Source organism: Clinocottus analis, unplaced genomic scaffold, assembly GCF_023055335.1.
Source record: "Clinocottus analis isolate CAN_PGR_092001 unplaced genomic scaffold, fCliAna1.0.p SCAF_11, whole genome shotgun sequence".
Lineage (NCBI taxonomy): Eukaryota > Metazoa > Chordata > Actinopteri > Perciformes > Cottidae > Clinocottus > Clinocottus analis.
Genome location: NW_027175832.1, coordinates 6,014,489 through 6,033,349, shown reverse-complemented (window position 1 = coordinate 6,033,349; position 18,861 = coordinate 6,014,489). Strand labels below are relative to the sequence as shown.

At 42.4% G+C, this 18,861-nt stretch overlaps 1 protein-coding gene across 3 annotated transcripts; it reads left to right on the top strand.

Annotated features, from left to right (window-relative positions):
- The first annotated feature begins 178 nt into the window (after nt 1–178).
- Nucleotides 179–18,274, top strand: zzz3 (zinc finger, ZZ-type containing 3). 3 transcript variants are annotated; one of them, XM_068571296.1, is made up of 12 exons: nt 179–305; nt 5,858–8,237; nt 10,876–11,014; nt 11,588–11,735; nt 11,851–11,963; nt 12,652–12,723; nt 13,055–13,156; nt 13,552–13,647; nt 14,105–14,254; nt 15,548–15,682; nt 16,178–16,278; nt 16,633–18,274. In XM_068571296.1, exons 2-12 carry the CDS (start codon nt 5,923–5,925, stop codon nt 16,775–16,777), a joined length of 3,516 nt encoding a protein of 1,171 aa, XP_068427397.1. In that variant the 5' UTR covers nt 179–305; nt 5,858–5,922; the 3' UTR covers nt 16,778–18,274. The 3 variants fall into 3 exon arrangements, with proteins under 3 accessions (XP_068427397.1, XP_068427399.1, XP_068427398.1); XM_068571298.1 differs by lacking the exon at nt 179–305 and adding an exon at nt 546–645; XM_068571297.1 differs by lacking the exon at nt 179–305 and adding an exon at nt 670–935.
- Nucleotides 18,275–18,861: the final 587 nt, after the last annotated feature.

Below are 18,861 nucleotides of genomic sequence, written 5' to 3'. Positions count from 1 at the left end.
TTTTGTCACAATTTCCCAATAGATAAAATAGTTGTTTGATGGAAATCAAGATCTACATTAGAAAAGAAAAGTAACTTACTTCTGTTTATTGTCCATCATTGGAAAAAAGTGCAATTGAGTCATCACTTAATCGAAGTGAGCCGAAGAGTGTGCCCGAATGCACTCTTGGCAGGGGCAAAAATGTACAGTATAGTGTTGCATTTTGACGAGCGCGGTTGAGTCGGCTCACACACCCCGGCTCGAGCGAGTTGACTGGATTGAAAACATGGCTGCGGCCGAACGTGCAGCAAATTTACGGAAGTGAGGTATGTGTAATTCTTGAGCTACAAAACGCTATTTAGAAGCGGACCTCCAGGTCGGTGCTTTTAGTTCAGCGAACGTTAAAACAACTGACCGTATTAGCCCACCAAAAAAGGTCTGACCGGCATTGTTAGTGGAACATAAATACATCGGCAAAGTTATGCACGTAACAATCAGCTAGCTAGCTTGGCGAGCTAACATCAGGCTGCAGCGGCTAGCTGCTACTTGGTTACCAGCTGCCACTTGGTTACTAACTGCTAGGTTACTTGGTTACCAACTGCCGTTGTGCCGGTTGTTTGCTAACGGCGTATCAGTTGAAATGTAAACTTCAATGAAACGATGCAGGTGACTAGTTTCTCCATCCGTTAATGTTTAATTGGTGGACTTAATGACTGTCGGTTAGTCGAGCTAGTATAGCTAGCATGTAGCCGGGGTTACTGGCGCTACTCGGGGCTTTACACCTGAAGCCGCCTCGATAGATACTCGTCTGCACGATGCCGTTTACAGGGAAACTAGCCGAGGAGAAGTAGCCAACTTGGCTAACTAGTCGTTCACATATAGAAGGAGAAAACAAGTAAAATTGTTTTTTAGATTGTAGTGAATTTGTTCCTGGGGAGTCGCAGGAAGCGTGGAAGGTAATATGGTCATTTCACGGGTGCAACAGTCTGTGGTTTGGTGTCTTAAGCGTTAATGTTTTATATTTAGCCCCCAGAGCTAACGGTAAGTTAATTTGCTACGGTTAGCCCGCTGCTAAACGGCAAGCTAGGTCAAATAACGTTCCCGTGGAAGTCGGTGCGTGCTAACGACTAGCCTGCTGTCCGGCTTCATGAACCCACTGGGTTGTTTTTGCGTTTGGAGTTTTATTACTGAACTTTTTGACTTTACCTGCTGCAAACTAGCGTTAACTCAACCGGCGGCACGTGCAGCTGCAACGGTGTCCAGTCTAGTCTAACGACATCTAGGTTAACTTTCTCGACAATAAGCTCGCAGCAGCTGATTTAGATGGGATGCTGGGATATGTGTGATTCTCATCGGTATGTACACTAACACCACTTCGTGGATGTCTTGCTGCCAGTAGGCCCTGTTACTATTACTAACTACGTGTTAGTAATATATACGAATAGTCCAACTCGATTGTTAAACGACACAACGCTTGTTTGTTTATCATAAAACAAATGTATCACTCTAAACTCAGCCGATAGCTTAGCTGGTTTGCCAACAATAGCCCACACACTTAGCTACTAAGGTGTGTGAGTGTTTACATTCAGTAGCTGTAGTTTACAGACTTAAAATCCCAATTAAACTAATGTTTCGCATATGATAAGTGATCCGTGTCTTGGCCCGCGTTTGCCACGGTGCTACACATGTAATCGGCACGTGTTAATATAGGTTCACAACCAAACACGCGCTTTAGGAACGAACAGGAAGTGGTTTGATTGAGAATTACAATCACACATGGGTCCTGTCTAAGTAGCTGCACTGACTACTAACATCTGGCTTTGACACGTTCAACATTTGTGGTTAAACTCCTGCCTGTGAGCACAAGTTGTTGTTTTCTTTTCTTCAGGATCGGTGGCTTCATGTGGAATTTGACTCCAGTTTTAAATTGTCCTAAATGTCCACACATATAAATACATCAAAAAACAATAACAAAGCTGGACAAATATAAAAACAATTTTAACTATCATGTACAGATGTAAATATTATGTTTTGACAATGCCATTTGCAAACAGTGATTGTTTTAAGCTTTCTTGTATATTTTTCTAAATGTTTATGAAAGATAAAAGATAGATAAAAAAAATATGAGATTTATCTTTATTTCAGTAACTGTCACTCTCATACACCCACAAACCGTTGAGAGAAAACATAAATCAAATGCTGGTTTGTGGTGGTTCACAACCTTTTTGGCTTTTGACCCCAATAAAACCCAAGCAATGTCTACTTGTGACCCCTCATCAAACATTGCCTAAGTTACATTATGAGTTATATGCAGTTCAACCAAAGAGTGTTTTATTATATTTATTCAGTTTTTTATTAAACTTCTTAGGGGCTTTACATGTTGAAAGTATTGAGAGAAAAAAACAAAAATGGAAGAAAAGTCAACAAGAGAATACACTTGTGTGTAAAAAAAAAAAAAAAACTTCTGTAATACTCTTTACTTTTCAACCTATGCTATGGCTTGATGCTAATTCACACTGCGCTCATAACAAAGGAGACTTGTGGGTTTTAAATAATTTTATGATTGATCTTTAACAACAAAGTTCTTGTGTTATTACTTTGAGTGTAGACTGGAAAGAAGCATGCTATCCCACACATTGTCTAACTACACCTCTGACTTTACGCCACATGTTTTATTTGTCTGAGCCCAAGCTTAGATATGGTATTCAGATTGATAAGTAATCACAAGTTTGCAACTTTTAATATATTTTTTTAATTGGCACAAAATATATTCTAATATTTCCAACATGCACCTGGTGACAGCAATAGGTCAATTTATTGTTAATTAATTAAGGCATTGCCAACAAAGTTTTAATTTTTGGGACAAGGCAGTGTGAAGAAGTATTTCAAATTATTAAACTAAACCCTGATCAATTTCATGTAGTAATTAGTTTTTTAGAGCAGGTCAGATGAGCAGGCTTAATTATTTGTGTTGATTTTAAGTCTAAGGGTGAGTGAGAATAACCTTCTCCCCCTCTGTTTTTCATGTTCTTTCTTATTTTATGCATGGACAAATCACATTAGCTTTCTCAGCTGGAGTCTTTAGTGGAGTGTGAGTAATGTGTGCATGTGGTAGTGCTTGTTCCAGGTGACTATTATGTTAGCTTCCTGAAGGAATATTATCAAAATGTATTTGTAGCCAGGGTAGCCTCTGGCTTTGATGTTACTCTGTTAGCACATTGTAGGAAAAGGGAGTTATAGTCCCAGGAAAGGAAAAACAAGGAGCTTTTTTTAATCAGTTTTGACAGACGTCGATCCAAAGATGTATGTAAATAATGTAAATGAGTACCGTGTCCTCAATCCTAATTGATGCAATAATTTATCTACCACGCCATGGTAGATAAAGATACACTACAATAAGGTCTCATCTTCTGCATCTGAGTGCCACAAAGTGAGATCATCTCCCCTGATTGTCATTTTAATAGGACCGTTACCACATTGCTTGTGTGTGTGCGAGTTCATTGGGGAATAAACCCTGGCCGTAGCCCCTTGAAGTGCTGCTTGCCGTGTTCTAGAGAACAGCTCATTGACTCCAGTGCAGTGAAGAAGATTTTGGGTGTAACCTCCAGAAGCAAAGCCGAGCTATGTCCAAATTGCAACAACTTCAACACCGCACATGCTGGTGTCCCAAGCTATACACCCGTCAAGTAAATCAGGCTGACGAAGCTTGGCTTCTTTGTTCTGTTTTTAGCACTTGTTAGTGCATGTGAGCGTAGTAGCGTACCCCACTGGCTCACTCACAACCGCTGCACTCGTACGACGGTTACAACTGATAATGCAGAACCAACCGATGGTGTCGCAGAAGTGGAGCACTCACCCTTCAGTTCAACCTTAAGTAAACACTGTTTGACCTACCAGCACTCTTGCCGTCGTTTGCACTGGTAGCTGCAAGACGCTGGCTGAGCCGTCGAGGCAATATACATTTTCCAAATCTTCTATATAGCACCTTAACCTAACTTTATCTTAGTCACTGTATTCCTAGAATACAACTATATTGTCATTGATAGGGTTTACAGTCCAAGCCTTTCCCACTAAAAGTTGTTTCACTATAGAGTTTGTCTGGACAATGAAGTGATTTTGTTTAGTCGTTCTTTACATTGCTGAGTTTTAAAAGCATCTCTGTTACTAATTGAGTTATTTGTAATGTGAAATCCACGTTGTTATTGTGTTTGTAGTTACTACATGCTTCTTTTGTAATTGCTTTTCTCCATTACCTTTATGCAATGAGTATCAAAATATTGCGAGTAACTTGAATAAGCTATTGATGATAGCTCTGTTGTTAGCCTCTAAGTTTACCACAATATCGACTTTATTATGCGAGTGAGATAATTGTCAGTAAAGTAAGGGTGTTTACATGAAATTCTGGTGGATTGTTGAGATTACTTTTTGAATTAAATAAAGGCTATCGGTTAAATGTGAAATTAATTTAGTATAAATAAGAACTCTAAGATTGACTACATAATAGTGCCTGGTAGCATTTATCTTGTGCTCATCTTCCAGTTAACACTGTAAGCCAGGATTGTTTTTCAAATGCACAGCTCAGGCAAACAGAGCGAGTTGGGGATAGGCATTGTTGTCCCTTAAATTGTGTCCAAGCTTTAGGACGTGACGATTAGCTTCCTATGGTTGTTCCTATGGTCTTCCTATGGTTGCTTCCAGGACGCTAATGCCTGTAAGCTTTGTGTAGGGTTCTTGTCTGAGCATTTCAGTTTTTTGTAAGTGAAAAATTGTGGAAAGGGTTGCAGCCCATTGGTCCTCTGGCCTACCTGTTATGAAGAGATAAACAGCCCACAGTGTGTGATGACAAGCCGATGTCTGCAGTGTTATCCCTGCTGTATCGGGTGTAAGAATTACAGTGCAGCTTCTTTGTCAGAAATCAGTCAACTATGTGCATTATTTGTGTAACAGAATAAGCAGTAATCTCTGCAGAGAGAAAATAGATATTTCCTTAATAAAACACACACGCATGAATCTAGTTTTTACCCTTTTATAAGTCAACTGCTCGCCAGCTTTATGGGCTTTCCATTATTTAAAATGCTTGCTGTGCTTGTCTCACTTTTATCTCTGGAGTTACCAAGGACATTCAGGTTCTCAAAGCTGTGACATTAGTGAAGCATTAAAAGAGACTTTGGGATTTGTCATTTAGAATAGATGGAAAATCCTTATTGTCGGGCTGCAGCTATTGTTTTTATCACTTAATGTAACGACTAATTTAATGATAATTCTCGATTGTTTTTTAATTCACAAATCATTCAACAATTGATTCAGCCAAAATTGTAATTTAAAATGTACGTTTGGCAGCGTTGAAGGAATTTATTTTAACATCGATGGTCGAGAAAGGGTCGATTTAAGGAAACATTTCGATCATATATTTTTGGTTATATACAAACGTCATGCATTTTTGTAATCAAAGACATTGCTTATGACAAGGAATCGCCCCAGCCCTACCTTATTGTTTCCCGTTTTGTCTTCTGCCAGTTTAAGATCTTCATCCTTTTTATTGTATTCCCTTTGTATGGACCCATGATCATCTAGTATTGCCCGTGGACAGAATGTGTTGCTTGGATACAATGACAGGAGAAATCAATACTCCTCTGGTGTGAGCTTAGAAATGACCCAAGCTCTATTTAACAAAGGCCTTTTGGTGAATGTTCTTGTTTGAAACACCACAGGGTACTGCTCATGCAATATTTTTTGGCATGCCTGGTTAGTGAAACCAATGTGAACTTACAACAAAGGTTATGCGATGAAGTAACAATTGAGCTATAAAGGTTTGTAGTTTTTAGTAGTTATTTTTTAATTAACAAAGTTAATGTATCTGTCTGTGTGTGCTTTGCAGGTGCCCGCATTCTGCTGCAGAGGAGAGAGCACCAGGATGAGGAAACTGTAGGCACCCGCCGTAGTATGGCCGCGTCCCGTTCCTCGCGCGTCACAAGGTCATCAGTGGGGCTCAATGGATTGGATGAGAACTTTTGTGGTCGAACCCTCAGGAACCGCAGTATTGCCCAGCCGGAGGAGACCTTGTTACCTCCGCTACCAAGGGCTCGCTCTCCTAAGAAGAAGCAGGAGTCGAAGCAAGACTGCAAGCAGGAGTCGAAGCAAGACTGCAAGCAGGAGTCGAAGCAAGACTGCAAGCAGGAGTCGAAGCAAGACTGCAAGCAGGAGTCGAAGCAAGACTGCAAGCAGGAGTCGAAGCAAGACTGCAAGCAGGAGTCGAAGCAAGACTGCAAGCAGGAGTCGAAGCAAGACTGCAAGCAGGATTCAAAGCAGGACTGCAAGCAGGACTGCAGGCAGGAGTCGAAGCAGGACTGCAGGCAAGAGTCGAAGCAGGACTGCAGGCAAGAGTCGAAGCAGGACTGCAGGCAGGAGTCGAAGCAGGACTGCAGGCAGGAGTCGAAGCAGGACTGCAAGCAGGAGTCGAAGCAGGACTGCAAGCAGGAGTCGAAGCAGGACTGCACGCAGGAGTCGAAGCAGGACTGCACGCAGGAGTCGAAGCAGGACTGCACGCAGGAGTCGAAGCAGGACTGCACGCAGGAGTCGAAGCAGGACTGCAAGCAGGAGTCGAAGCAGGAGTCGAAGCAGGAGTCGAAGCAGGAGTCGAAGCAGGAGTCGAAGCAGGAGTCGAAGCAGGAGTCGAAGCAGGAGTCGAAGCAGGAGTCGAAGCTGGACTGCAAGCAGGCGTCGAAACAGGACTGCAAGCAGGAGACCAAGCCGGACACCAAACAAGATGTTAAGCAGGAGTCAAAGCAGGACGGCAGGCATGATACAAAGCATGACACTCTGCAGGATGGCCAGCAGCAGGGAAAGGTAACTGACTTGAATCTTTCTTCAGCTGAGGGAGAGCAATGGACCAGCTCCAGGAAGCGGGGCGTGTCCTGTTTAGGAAAAGACATTAGTCCTGAGAATTCCGAGAACTGTGAGAGAGGGAATGGGCCACGGGATGCCTGTCCTCAAATCAAAAGGGCAAAGTGGTGCTCCCGCTCTGAAGAGTCTCAGGGACATGATGAGGGCCCCGGGCCTCTGAAATCTGAAAGTCCAGTCCCCGCCACAGAGCCTAGCAAGGACAACTGTTGTGAAGAATTTTCTAACCAAAACTCTGCTCACACAGCTCCTGCCTCCTCACCTGTCCACAGTAAAGAGGAAGGTGAGCTGACAGGGGGGAAGGCAGAGGATGGTCATGTGGAGTGTGACGGGGCAGCCAAGCCCCCGAATGCCCACAAGGCCTCTAATGGACTCAGAGAGAATAAAGCAGGGGAACCTAGCACACTCAAGGAAGAGCCTAGTGCAACCCCCACCTCTGTCACCAACTGCTCGTCACTGCTCAACGGTAGTCAAACAGGGGCCCCCTCATCCCCTGACCCCTCTGTGCCTTGTAGAAACTCTGTCCCTCTGCAGATGGAGGTCTCTGGCTCAGGGGAATCACCAGCCTCATCTGTGCAGACATTTGAGACTTTTCCAGAGGATCCTATCCCTGAGTTGATAGTGGCGAAGGAGCAGGAGTTGGAGGAGGTGGAGGTCGACGTGATAGGCGACCCGTTGTTTCTGGCCCATGAGGAGCAGGTGACTGAAAGTGAAAATGATACCAACGGCCGGCCGTCAACACCAGTGCAGGAAGTGGCTGCCTCCACCTCCTCCACTACCACCAACATGAACAGTATTCCAATCAACAACAACAGCAACTCAGGAGAAACTACACCCCCACTACTAACAACGCCCTCCCCTACAGAACCAGAGTGCAATCCCTCAATATCTAGCACACCCTCCTCTTTCACAGAGCTCTACGAACACAGATACACATTGCGGACTTCACCCAGGAGGGCTGCTACTGGTGGCAAGGCTTCCTCCTCCAAGCTAAGTTCACCTCCCAGAGACAATGGTCCCTTAAGGGAAGAGGGGGAGGTGCTTGTCGGGATGGAGGAGGATTGCCCTGTGCTCGGGGAACCTCCTCCTTCAGACTCGGTTGGCCCCTCCAGTGAGGAACCGGTCTCTGTGGATCTAGGAGACGGGGCAGGTGGTGAGGACAGTTGTGTACCTGTGGAGAGCAAAGAGGTCGAGCACAGCAAGAAGCTGACACAGAGCCAGGCTGCAGAGGAGGAGGAGGAGGAGCAGCAGGAGGAGGAAGAGGAAGAAGAGGAGGAGGAAGAAGAAGAAGAGGAGGAGGAGGAGCCAGATGTGTATTATTTTGAGTCAGACCACCTGGCTCTTAAACACAACAAAGAGTATGTAGGAGCTCCCTGGGGATTCTGCTCTCTCCTCATCTTTTTTTTTTTATGTAGTTCAAACACATGTTGATCATTAGATTCTGTGAATATTGTGGTACTTCTGGTCTTTGCTTTTGAATGAACCAGAGACATATTTGAGTTAATTGACAATTTCTTTATTTCAAGAAAGGGCTGAACATGAAAGTTTACTCTTAGTGTTAAATATATAGGTATATAAATATATACCAATTGTATTTGTGTGTTTTTGTTATTTTTATCTACGCTACATCAGTAGTTCTCAGCCACTTTAGCTCTTTGTTGTTGTGATCCCTCCTCACAGGTTGAATATGTTTCTCAAAATATTTTTTATTGTTTAATTTAACTGTTGAATGCTTGAAGAGATGAACGTTTTTCAAAAGAGTTCATAAAAGCTGAAATCAAAATTTTAAGGGCAGGATAATATTTAGTATATAACAATATTGTCGTTCCTACTCTGTTAATTGTCTCACACACCCTCAGTTTTATCAACAGTGAGATTGTTGTCAGTGTTTTGCTTATGAAGGAAAATAATTGTTATCGCTACCTACAGCCACAGAAGTTTACGTATAAATGTCATGAAGAAAATATACAGAATTTGCCTTTTGGCAAGCAGACACTCCCATCCTTCACTTCCAAAAGAAAATGTAAGGAAACTTCACAAATATGTGGATCTGGGTTTTTCACAGCACTAAGGCATAGACAAATCATAACCGTTATTTTTGGAGACTTTGTCTCAAATTATTATGGGACTATTGGGGAGCATCTAACTATAGCTCCTGTATTATTGTTCATGGTTTTACATGTTTCAGCCTTTTAATTTCCACCTTCAATCTGGTGCTGTAATTGTGTGAAGCAGCTGCCAACTGTCAGCTTCCCAAATACCACAGAGATTGGATGTTAAAGTCACTCTGCCAATTGCCTCCATTCACAGAATTTCTCTGTGTGGGGTTTTATTCAAAGTAATATTGTCGGTTGTCAAAGAAAATGGGATGTTTATGTTTGTGGACAGTTCCCATGCTGCGCTCAGTCAGGCACTGCTAAGTGCATCGTAGCAGGTCATCTGATTCATGATGCATCTTCATGGGGACAAAGGCTGAGAGACGATTCTCAGCTGAGATCCTTTAGTCTCGAATTGTTTCAAATTCTGAAAATGGCTTTAGAGAAAGATTTCATTGCTCTTGTATTGCAAGGTAATTCAATCTTGTTTCTGTGACATGCCAAGTTTTAGAATATGCTGAGTAAGGAGTATTTCTTTCCGGCACAGATCAATGCAGTAAGAAGTCATTTTTACGCATGCATGACTAGGCATTCTAGGGTTGCTGAATATGGAGAATTTATACAGACATGATTGAGGATGTGGAAACGGAACAGCTTGTATTTTTATTTTACAAATTTGTCCATTTTAACATGGTACCCTTTACCGATTTCATGTAAATAATAAAAAATAAAAAACCCTCAATCCTTGATTATCCGGCATTAGCACAGCACTATTGTCCTGGCCTGATATTCATTTGGCACCAGTGTCTGTGAACCTCAGGCCCAGTAGGTGGCAATGGTACACCAGGTTTATCCCTGGACATATGGTGAGAATTTAGAAAGCTGAAAAGCAGAGCCAAGTCCTCCTTATTTCCCTTCAGACAGATTGACGTTCATCTGTTCATCTGAGGAAGTTGCTGCTTTCTTTTGCCGAGATCTTACATTTGACTGAGTATCACTGTGCAGTATTACGTTTTGGTGCCACTGCTGCAGAGATAGATTTATTTTTACAGTTTGCGCTGAAGTATAGCACTCACTGATTTGGTACAAGGTCAAGAGAGTTCTACGTCGTATAAAAGGATGGTGGTGTCTAACTAAAGAAGGGATATGAGGTTAAACACAGTTGACTTGTTTGAATGGTTTGCTTGTAGGATTTTGTGACCACTGGCAGCTGTGGAATAAATTGTGTCCTCTGCATTGATTTTCATTAATGTCCTGTTAGGGGAGATTGATCGACTCTGCTTCACTGAGCACTTGCATTAGATTATAGCCATGCAGGATGCTGTCACATTCCTGTCAATTGCTCCTGCTCTGTTCGTACTGTAGGGCGTCTGAGTCAGTACTACACTTAGTCATTGACAGCTCAGTTTGCAGCTCTTTATTTGCCTCAGAGGATGTGAGTGGAAAAGTCAAACGGAAGGCTCCTCAAGAACTGTAAAACCCAATGTTTGTCACGCAAAGGTTTTAATATTGCTATGAAATCAGAATGATGTGCACAGTTACGGATCATAAAAGTGTTAAAGTGTATTTTCTTTTTTTGTCACTGCAGTTATTCATGAGCTGCACTAGAAAAGCAACTCTAGCGGTGTTTATTTGCAAAAGCAGCTGGTTGAAGATGTGTAATTTCTAGCACACAGAATCGCCTGTAAACTTGAAATTGTTTGTTTTGCAAAATAAGTAGAAAGGACTGGAAAATGGTTTATCTCTTGTGCAAGTATTTAAGTTCTCGGCACAATGGTTGAATTATGCATTGTCTGGGGTCTGAAAGTTTGATGCACTGCAGCATTGCAAGTGACCGGTTGAATAATGTAAGTAGTCCCTACCTTCCACTGTTGTCTAACCTCGCTTCCCTACATGTCAGTTATCAGAGGCTGCTGCAGACCATCGGTGTTCTCGAGGCCCAGCGCACGCAGGCCATTCTGGACCTAGAGACGTTAGCGCGTCACCAGAGGGAGGCACTCGGCAATCCCATCAGCTTTGTGGAGCAGCTGCAGAAACGGGTAACAAACATGTTCCTGACCAACTAAAAAAGCATTTTTCTCCAAAAGCAGTTATTGTGTGCTGTGTTTTAACCCAAATCAGCAAGTGGTAAGCAAGACACAGGAGCGTGGCTCTGGAGGAGTTGTGACATTTATTCAACAATTTAGAAATTCATACTCAATTGAGTATGAGTATGAATGAGCTCCAAAGCTTGAAATACACTGACAGAAACCCTGACAGTGTTCCAGGCAGACACACAGCCGACAACCATGTAGCTGAACCAAACATGCGGTGGAGACTTACTGGGAAAGTTGCCGCACGTGTCAACGACAATGCACATAACATCATGGCTGTAAACACTTTCAGACAGGTGAACTTGGGGGTTCAGTTGCTTGTTTTACGTGTACACTGCAGCTGCAGTAGATGATGGATTTAACCTGCCTGTGTATCAGTTATAATTAAAGCTTCTGACTTGTTAGATAAACGCAGTAGCCCTGCATGCAGAGCGAGTTGGCAATTGGAGAGAAAAACGACCAGAATTCCCTACCTTACAGTGATTTTAGATTTTAACCCCCAATTCTTGTGACCATCAGGTTAGTTTGGACTTGCCGCGTCCTCAGCGAGTCGTCCAGCTCCCTGACGTTGGATGGGAGCAGTACACCTCAGGCCTTGGTGACTTTGAGAGAGAGTTCTGCGACAAGAAACGCAAAACCAGGCGGCTAAAGCTAATCTTCGACCAAGGCACGCATATATTTGTCTTTGTCTTTATGTGTACATTGTTTTGAATCGAAAATAATCCCCACAGAGATTTGTTTGCCATTTTAATTGACTTATTCTTCTCATTTCCTCCCTTCAGGTTTGCCTGCTCGACCAAAAAGTCCTGTGGAGCCCAAGAAGGAAGGTGAATCGTCCACCATGTACTCCTCTCTGCCCACTAGTGACGCTTTAGAGATCAGCAGGCAAACGCAGGTATGGCTCTGCCTCCTTGGTAAGATAACCTGTACCACCCCCACACACACTGTGAATGAGGCCCAGTATATCATTAGTGCAGATGCAGCTACATCTGTTCCCAACTGTAACTGGTGAGTCACTGATCTCCTGCATATTGGCCTACAAATGTATCTGCTATTACCATCTCACATGCGTAGGCCTGCTCCAACTTCATCTCTCCCATTCTTGCTCCTTGGCAGAGTTAAACAGGCAGCACATGTGAGCACAAACAATGTTATCTATGGAAACATGAGGAGGCCGCCTCTCCCACACCTCTGATTGTGTGTGTTTGTGCATGCGTGCGCCCCACATTGCAGTAATGCCTTACTTTTGACGATTGTTGGGATCAGCCGGCACCAAGCGTTTAGCTCTAAGCAAACAACTTTATTATTTCTGTTGCTCTCTCTGTTTACACTGTGCAGCCACATTTGCATTCTCCCGGGTTACACTCTGTGAATTTTAACAGGATTTGGTTTGTCAGTCAAAAGTGTTGCTGTTTTTCTGTGTCGTACCAATGACACCGCTCAAGTTTCATCTGACAGCCGGGCTCTGTCTGTCAAATTGACTGATTCTGTGTGTCAGGCAGTTCATATGCACAGATTTCTTCAAAGGGTGGAGCTCCCATTATTTTTGCATCTTTTAACATCGCCCGTGTTTTTCTTGACAGATGATCAGGGGAAGGCTTTGTCAGACGAACAAGTCTGACACTTTTAACCAGCTGTGGACTGTGGAGGAACAGGTAGGTAGAAAGTGTGCAAGATGTTGCAATACATTTCAATGTGTGCCAGATTTTTTTCTTCTTAATCATAACACCATTTCCCACTTTGAATTTTAAAAATCAATTTAGGTAAATAAGTGAAATGAGGGTTGAATTAACCTTATACTTTTATAATCAACCCAGTGGTGTATTAACCTGTGCTAGCGCCCGGTTTCATCGGTTGTTTTTGAATGATATCCATTCAGTTTGTGATAAAATCCTACACATCAAAAACTTGTTTACCAAAGCAGGGTATAATCATTCATGAAGTAAAGTCATTTGTCCTTACATGGTTTTTTGTTTAATTTGATAGAAAAAACTGGAGCAGCTTCTTTTAAAGTTCCCTCCTGAGGAAGTAGAGTCCAGAAGATGGCAGAAGGTTGCTGATGAGCTTGGCAACCGAACAGCAAAACAGGTGACAAAGACAATTCGGATTAACGGAACAAACTGGCATGCTTGTTTTATCCACACTTATTACCTGCTTAATTCAGAATATTTGTCTTATTTGCATATTTGAGCAGAAAGAAATCACCTCAATGAAGTCACAAACCTTCACCTGACTAAACCCGTTGTGCCTAGAATTGTATTTTGCGAGCTAAATGATATATTTTAGTACCTACTAATACGATTGTATGACTGTGTGCCTTTACAATGGAAATGATCTGTTAAGTAGCATCGAGTGTATACTTTGCAGTACTAAAAGACAAAGCCCCCCCCCTAGAAGAACCTCGATCATAGATTTGCATAACTTGAATTACTTTTCTTCAGTTGGAAATCATAAACATCCATTTTCCTGTGAAAACATTGCAGGTTGCCAGTAGGGTTCAAAAATACTTCATCAAACTGACAAAAGCTGGTATTCCTGTGCCTGGAAGAACACCCAACCTGTGCATGTACACTAAAAAGGTAACCTTTCACTTAATTACCAGACTCCTTAATCCCATTGAGTTTACTACTTACAAAGGCTTTCTTTAAGTTGTGTCTTTTAAGTAGTTCAAATGTATTCTGACTTAATCCGTGATGATGTTGAGATATTTAAGAGTTCAAAAATAAATTATCTGGTGATTGTTTTATTTTTAGTACTTTTGCAACGAAGGATTTGTGACTAAGTTATATACTTTGTAAACATTTACGAATTGTTAACATGTAATTTGCACTTTAATAGCCAATTCAAGAAATATTTGATAAAAGTTTGGGTTTGTTGCTTAAGAGTGGAGCGCTGTATTCAACATCATTATCATAATCTCGTTCTGCATACTTTTGTCACACAAAATAAATCAATATCTGCAAAAGTGCTCCAATTGTTAACTTAACTAATTGTTAAAACTGGCTGCTCTTCTATCTGTCCTTGTTTGTTCCCCAGGCATCCAGTAAGAGGCAGCACCACCTCAACAAGCACCTGTACCGGCCGTCTACTTTCCTGACATCCTACGAGCCTCCCGTCTACATGGACGAAGACGACGAGCGCGCGGCGTATTACAGCAGCATGCAGGACCCCTCAGCTGCCGACTCGGTCAGTCCTCTGCCACATCACAGAACGCTAACAACTGAAATATACGCTGCTTTTTTCTTTATTTTTTTAACGCTTCTTTTTGAACACATCCAACTCCCATTTATGTTTCCTGGGATTTTATCTTGTCACTGATCCCCGACTTTCTTTCCAGTCACTAACCACAGAGCAGACTGTGGTACTTTGCTGCCTAATTAAGCTTATGACAAGCTTGCGTTCCCTCTCTCACCATCCATGGTCATCCTCATATAAGCAGTGACCTGTAAGATAACGACAGGGAAAAGCTGCATGATATGTGCCTTACGGAGGTTATTTTATACCTGACGTGTCTATTTAAATCACATTTTAAGACGGGATGAAGCAAGCAATTGTTTACATGCTCCCTGCTTTGTCACCTGTCAGCCTTCATATGAAAGACTATCCCTCTTAACTCATCGTTGACACGTTTTAGGTGAAATACAGCATTTGGCCCATGACATTGCACGTCTGTGCCATTTTTTTTCTTCTTCTTCCACTTCAATCAGTGCGGCTTGTACTGTTCAACAGCTAAATCAGAGCAGGAGGCCCAGACAGCCATGCCTCTCTTTCCATTTGAACTGCAGGACTCCCGACGCTCGTCGTTACCCAAGCGTTGACATTTTCCTTCTCTCCCTTTTGATGCCAGTAACCTTTAAGTAAAACCGGGTCGCCGTCTCCTGCTGAGAACACAGGCTGCCGCCTCACCGCTGCATTAACAAAACCTCTGACACTGTCAGAGTCACAAAGATGCTGCCAGCATGGGCCACAATAATCTTTTACTTTGCCAGGTTGTCCTTTTACTTTGACCACGTTTGCAGGAAGAAATTAAACTCTGCTGAGGGCAAGTGCGTTGGCAGCTTGGCAGGATTCTCAACAAGCCATTTCCTGTAAAGGCTGGGAAGTTTGCCAGATAGTTTTTTTCCGCTCTCTTTAAGAAAGAGGCTGCAAGCAAAGGTGTTTTTGTGAAGAAGACAGTGGTTTTCACCCATGTACTTTAAGCTGAAAGTATACTCCAACATTACTCACCAAATAAAAGAAAACCTTGTATTCGTCTTTTTTGGATACATTTTTCTTGTTTGGTTAAAATTTGTTTGATCAATAGTGGCAGCAAACTTGTCTTCTGGTTATAAAACATCTATAGATATCATTATCAGGTAAAGTCCCTGGAGTCATAGAGAGACGGTAACTGATGGGCATCAGTGATGCACATACGAAGCATCTCTCTCCTTTTTTCTATGTCTGTACGTTTACGTTTGTCTTTCCTTCCCTCACACTCAGGATGAAGAGGCTATACCTATAGAGTTGAGAAGTTTGCCAGAGTACAAGGAACTTTTAGAACTGAAGCGACTGAAGAAACAGACGCTCCAAGAGATCCACGAGGACAAGGCCGGGATGCGGCATGTAGGCTTCAAGGTGAAGTTGTTGAACACTTCTGTACAACTTTGAAGCCAGGCTTCTACATATAAGTGTGCCCTCCATGTAGGAGGGGACATTACATTACACCCTTAATCTTAGGGGCTATACAGTTAGTCATCATGGACACAGGTTGTGTCCAGTTACATACTTTGCATCAATTCTATGAGTTGAGGACAGCATCTGTTTTATATTTGCTCTGTTTACGAGTGTGAGGTTGATTGACTCCACAATGCAACACACAAGGAAGTTTTGAAATGGTAGAAACCAATGTTGCCTCTGTGGACAGCGAGGAATCCCCCACAATCAATCATTGTGTTTTTGTTTATGACATCCTCGAGCTTTCAACAGAGGAGAGCAGTTGCAGCTTTTTCAGCATTTCACATTGTTAGTTTTATACTTTAAAGTGTTACTTTAGTATTTCCTTATTCAAAATACTACCTTTTCTGTGGCTGTGTAGTTCTGAAAATGTTTTTGTGTTGTTTTTTTGTGCAGTGTGATGTATGCGGCATGGAGCCCATCCAGGGAGTGAGGTGGCACTGTCAGGATTGTCCGCAGGAGAACTCTGTGGATTTCTGCTCCAACTGCTCCGACTGGTGAGACCCTCCACCTCTTGTCAAATTACCATATACAGTACTGGTAGTTGGGATTGGAACGAAAGGATGATATATAACTTAAAATATTCTACAATTGTCTATCATAAGAAATGTTTTCAAAAGTAACACTGTGGTGACAATAATTCTATCGCCGTGTAGTCTGATTACTTGTTTGAGATATTGTAATGATGCAACATGTGCTCTGTGATATCTATTTAAAAAGGATATAGATAGAAAAACATAGCATGGTCAGCAGGTATTGATTTTGAATTCATAACCCAGTTGAAATGTAATAGTTAAGCTAATAGTTTAGCTCTTCCTTTACTTCCTCCTGTGTTTTTGTTTGTCTTCCAGCTTGTTCAAAACAGAGACTCATAAGCCTAACCACCACTTGGAACCAGTGCACCAGCAAGACACCTTTCTGGACAGGGACTACTGTCTGCCGCAGAGCACAGGCTACAACTACCTGGACCCTAACTACTTTCCAGCCAACAGATGACAGCGTCCCGGGCGTCTCTAGCTCCAGGCTCTCTCCACATATCCCACAGGCCACTCTGTGCATGGCTCCATCCTCCAAGTCCAAGATAACCGCTTAACCCGCCGCTAGGCAGGAAGGCTAGCAGGCAGGCAGACAGCCAGGAGCCTCAAAGCAGACCACAGTGCTGCTGGTGGGTGGGAGAGGGGGACTGGTGATAAACTGGTATCCCTGACTTAAGCAAAGGGTGGCCATGTTTGTTCCTCAGAACAAGAAGGCCCTGCTCCACCTCAGCCAGGTTAATCAACGGATCCGTGATTTAAAGCGATACACTATTTTTAAAAACAAAAAAACAAAAAACACCCCAGAAGGCACACCGACATTCCCGAGCTCTGTGACTCATGGGGGGCTTTCCTCCCTTCCCCTCATCGCCCTCCAGTTTACCTCCCTGTGCTGCTTCAAAACTGGAGAATGGATGATCAGTCTCGTGAAGCGCCACCTAAAGAAGATGTGTGGTCATAGTGGACTGTGAAGTCATCAACTGAGATGCACCTGGGTCGATTGTATGTGTGTATGTGGTCTCCGTGTTATGCAAGAGTGAAAAATGTTCTAGCTAGGTATCCGTAGATGAGTATTTATGAGTCACAGCTTCCTCAGCAGGAGCTACTGCGAGAGAAAGTAGGCGGTGTGAAGCGTGACGCCGAGGTCGGTGTTTTTACTGCAGACTGTAGGAAGTTCTGCTGTTCCACATGACGTTCTGCAGACAGACCTGTATGTGTTGGAACTGACTGTGCGCCATGTTTCAGCATGGAGCCATCCCTACCACTGTCACACAACGGTGTTCTCTCACCTTTCAAACACACACACTTTCACCTCGATTTCCTTTCCCTTTGCCCACTAAAACATGTCTAACGGGAAAGCACTACAGCACGGTTTTTTGAAGGCAGGTGAATGGGAACGTATGGAAAGTTTATTTTCATTTTTTTTTCCCCCTCCCCTCAATGTGTGCCGTTGTTGAACATGTTGAGTGTACAAGTATATGGTGAAAAGTAGCCAGCACTAGTTGCTGTGTGCCATTTTTTTTAAAGATAGTTTTTTGGGGAGGTAATTCCACCTCTGAACCTGGCCACAACTTCTCCCTCCCTGCGTGGCGCCATCGACCCACATTGTCCTACATTATCAATCCAGTCATCATGCCTCTAGATCCTCTTTAATTTTGCAGTCCACTTTAAAAGGTCCATTTAAAAGATTGTATTTTTATTAATCTATTTAAAAAAAGAAGAAGAATTGAGGTAGTGGTTGGTGCCTCCACAGTGGAACAACCCACACAATTTTATACACATAGATTTTGTTGTGCTTGAGTAGACACCATTTTGTATGGTTTTTGTCTCTTCCCTTCACCCCCTTTGCCCTGCTTCAATATCTGTGTATAACAGTCTGTTCTTATGTAAAAAAAAATAATAATAATGTAAAAAAAAAAATGCTAGAGGAGAAATGTGGAAATAAAAGTATGTGAAACTAGTGCTTCTACACCTGTTGTTCCTTTATTGATATTAATATTTATTATTTAGTAGATTATTCTTTTTGTTGACTTTGTAAAAAAAAAAAAAAAATCGGGTTTCTGTGAGTGTTTCTATATATTTCATTCTGAATATCTGGGTTTCAAACAGTTGGTTGAACAAAACAAGATGTTTGAAGTTGTCCTGGACACAATTTTTTGTAATTGTATAGTTCAAATGATTAATCAATTTAACCTACTTAGTTTACCGAACTGAGAAAGCAGTAGATCCTCAAGTCTGAGAAACAAGAAGACTATTACTGATTTATTTATGTTCCTTCCCTTTTGTGTAACCTTTAGTGACCACTTCAAACGCTCGATGACACACCGACTGCTGCAGTTAAAGGTCATTGAGCCGACGTCGGATTCACCTATTGCATCAGCTTAAAAATGCGAGAACTAACCAAATGTTTCTATGCATTTTAAACAGGATCTCACCTTTTCCCCATTTAATTGCCTTTCATATCATTTCAGCACCTTTTCTATTACGATCTTCTCACCAGCAGGTGGTGCCATCAGATCAGCTGTGATCATTCCCTGTCTTCAACAC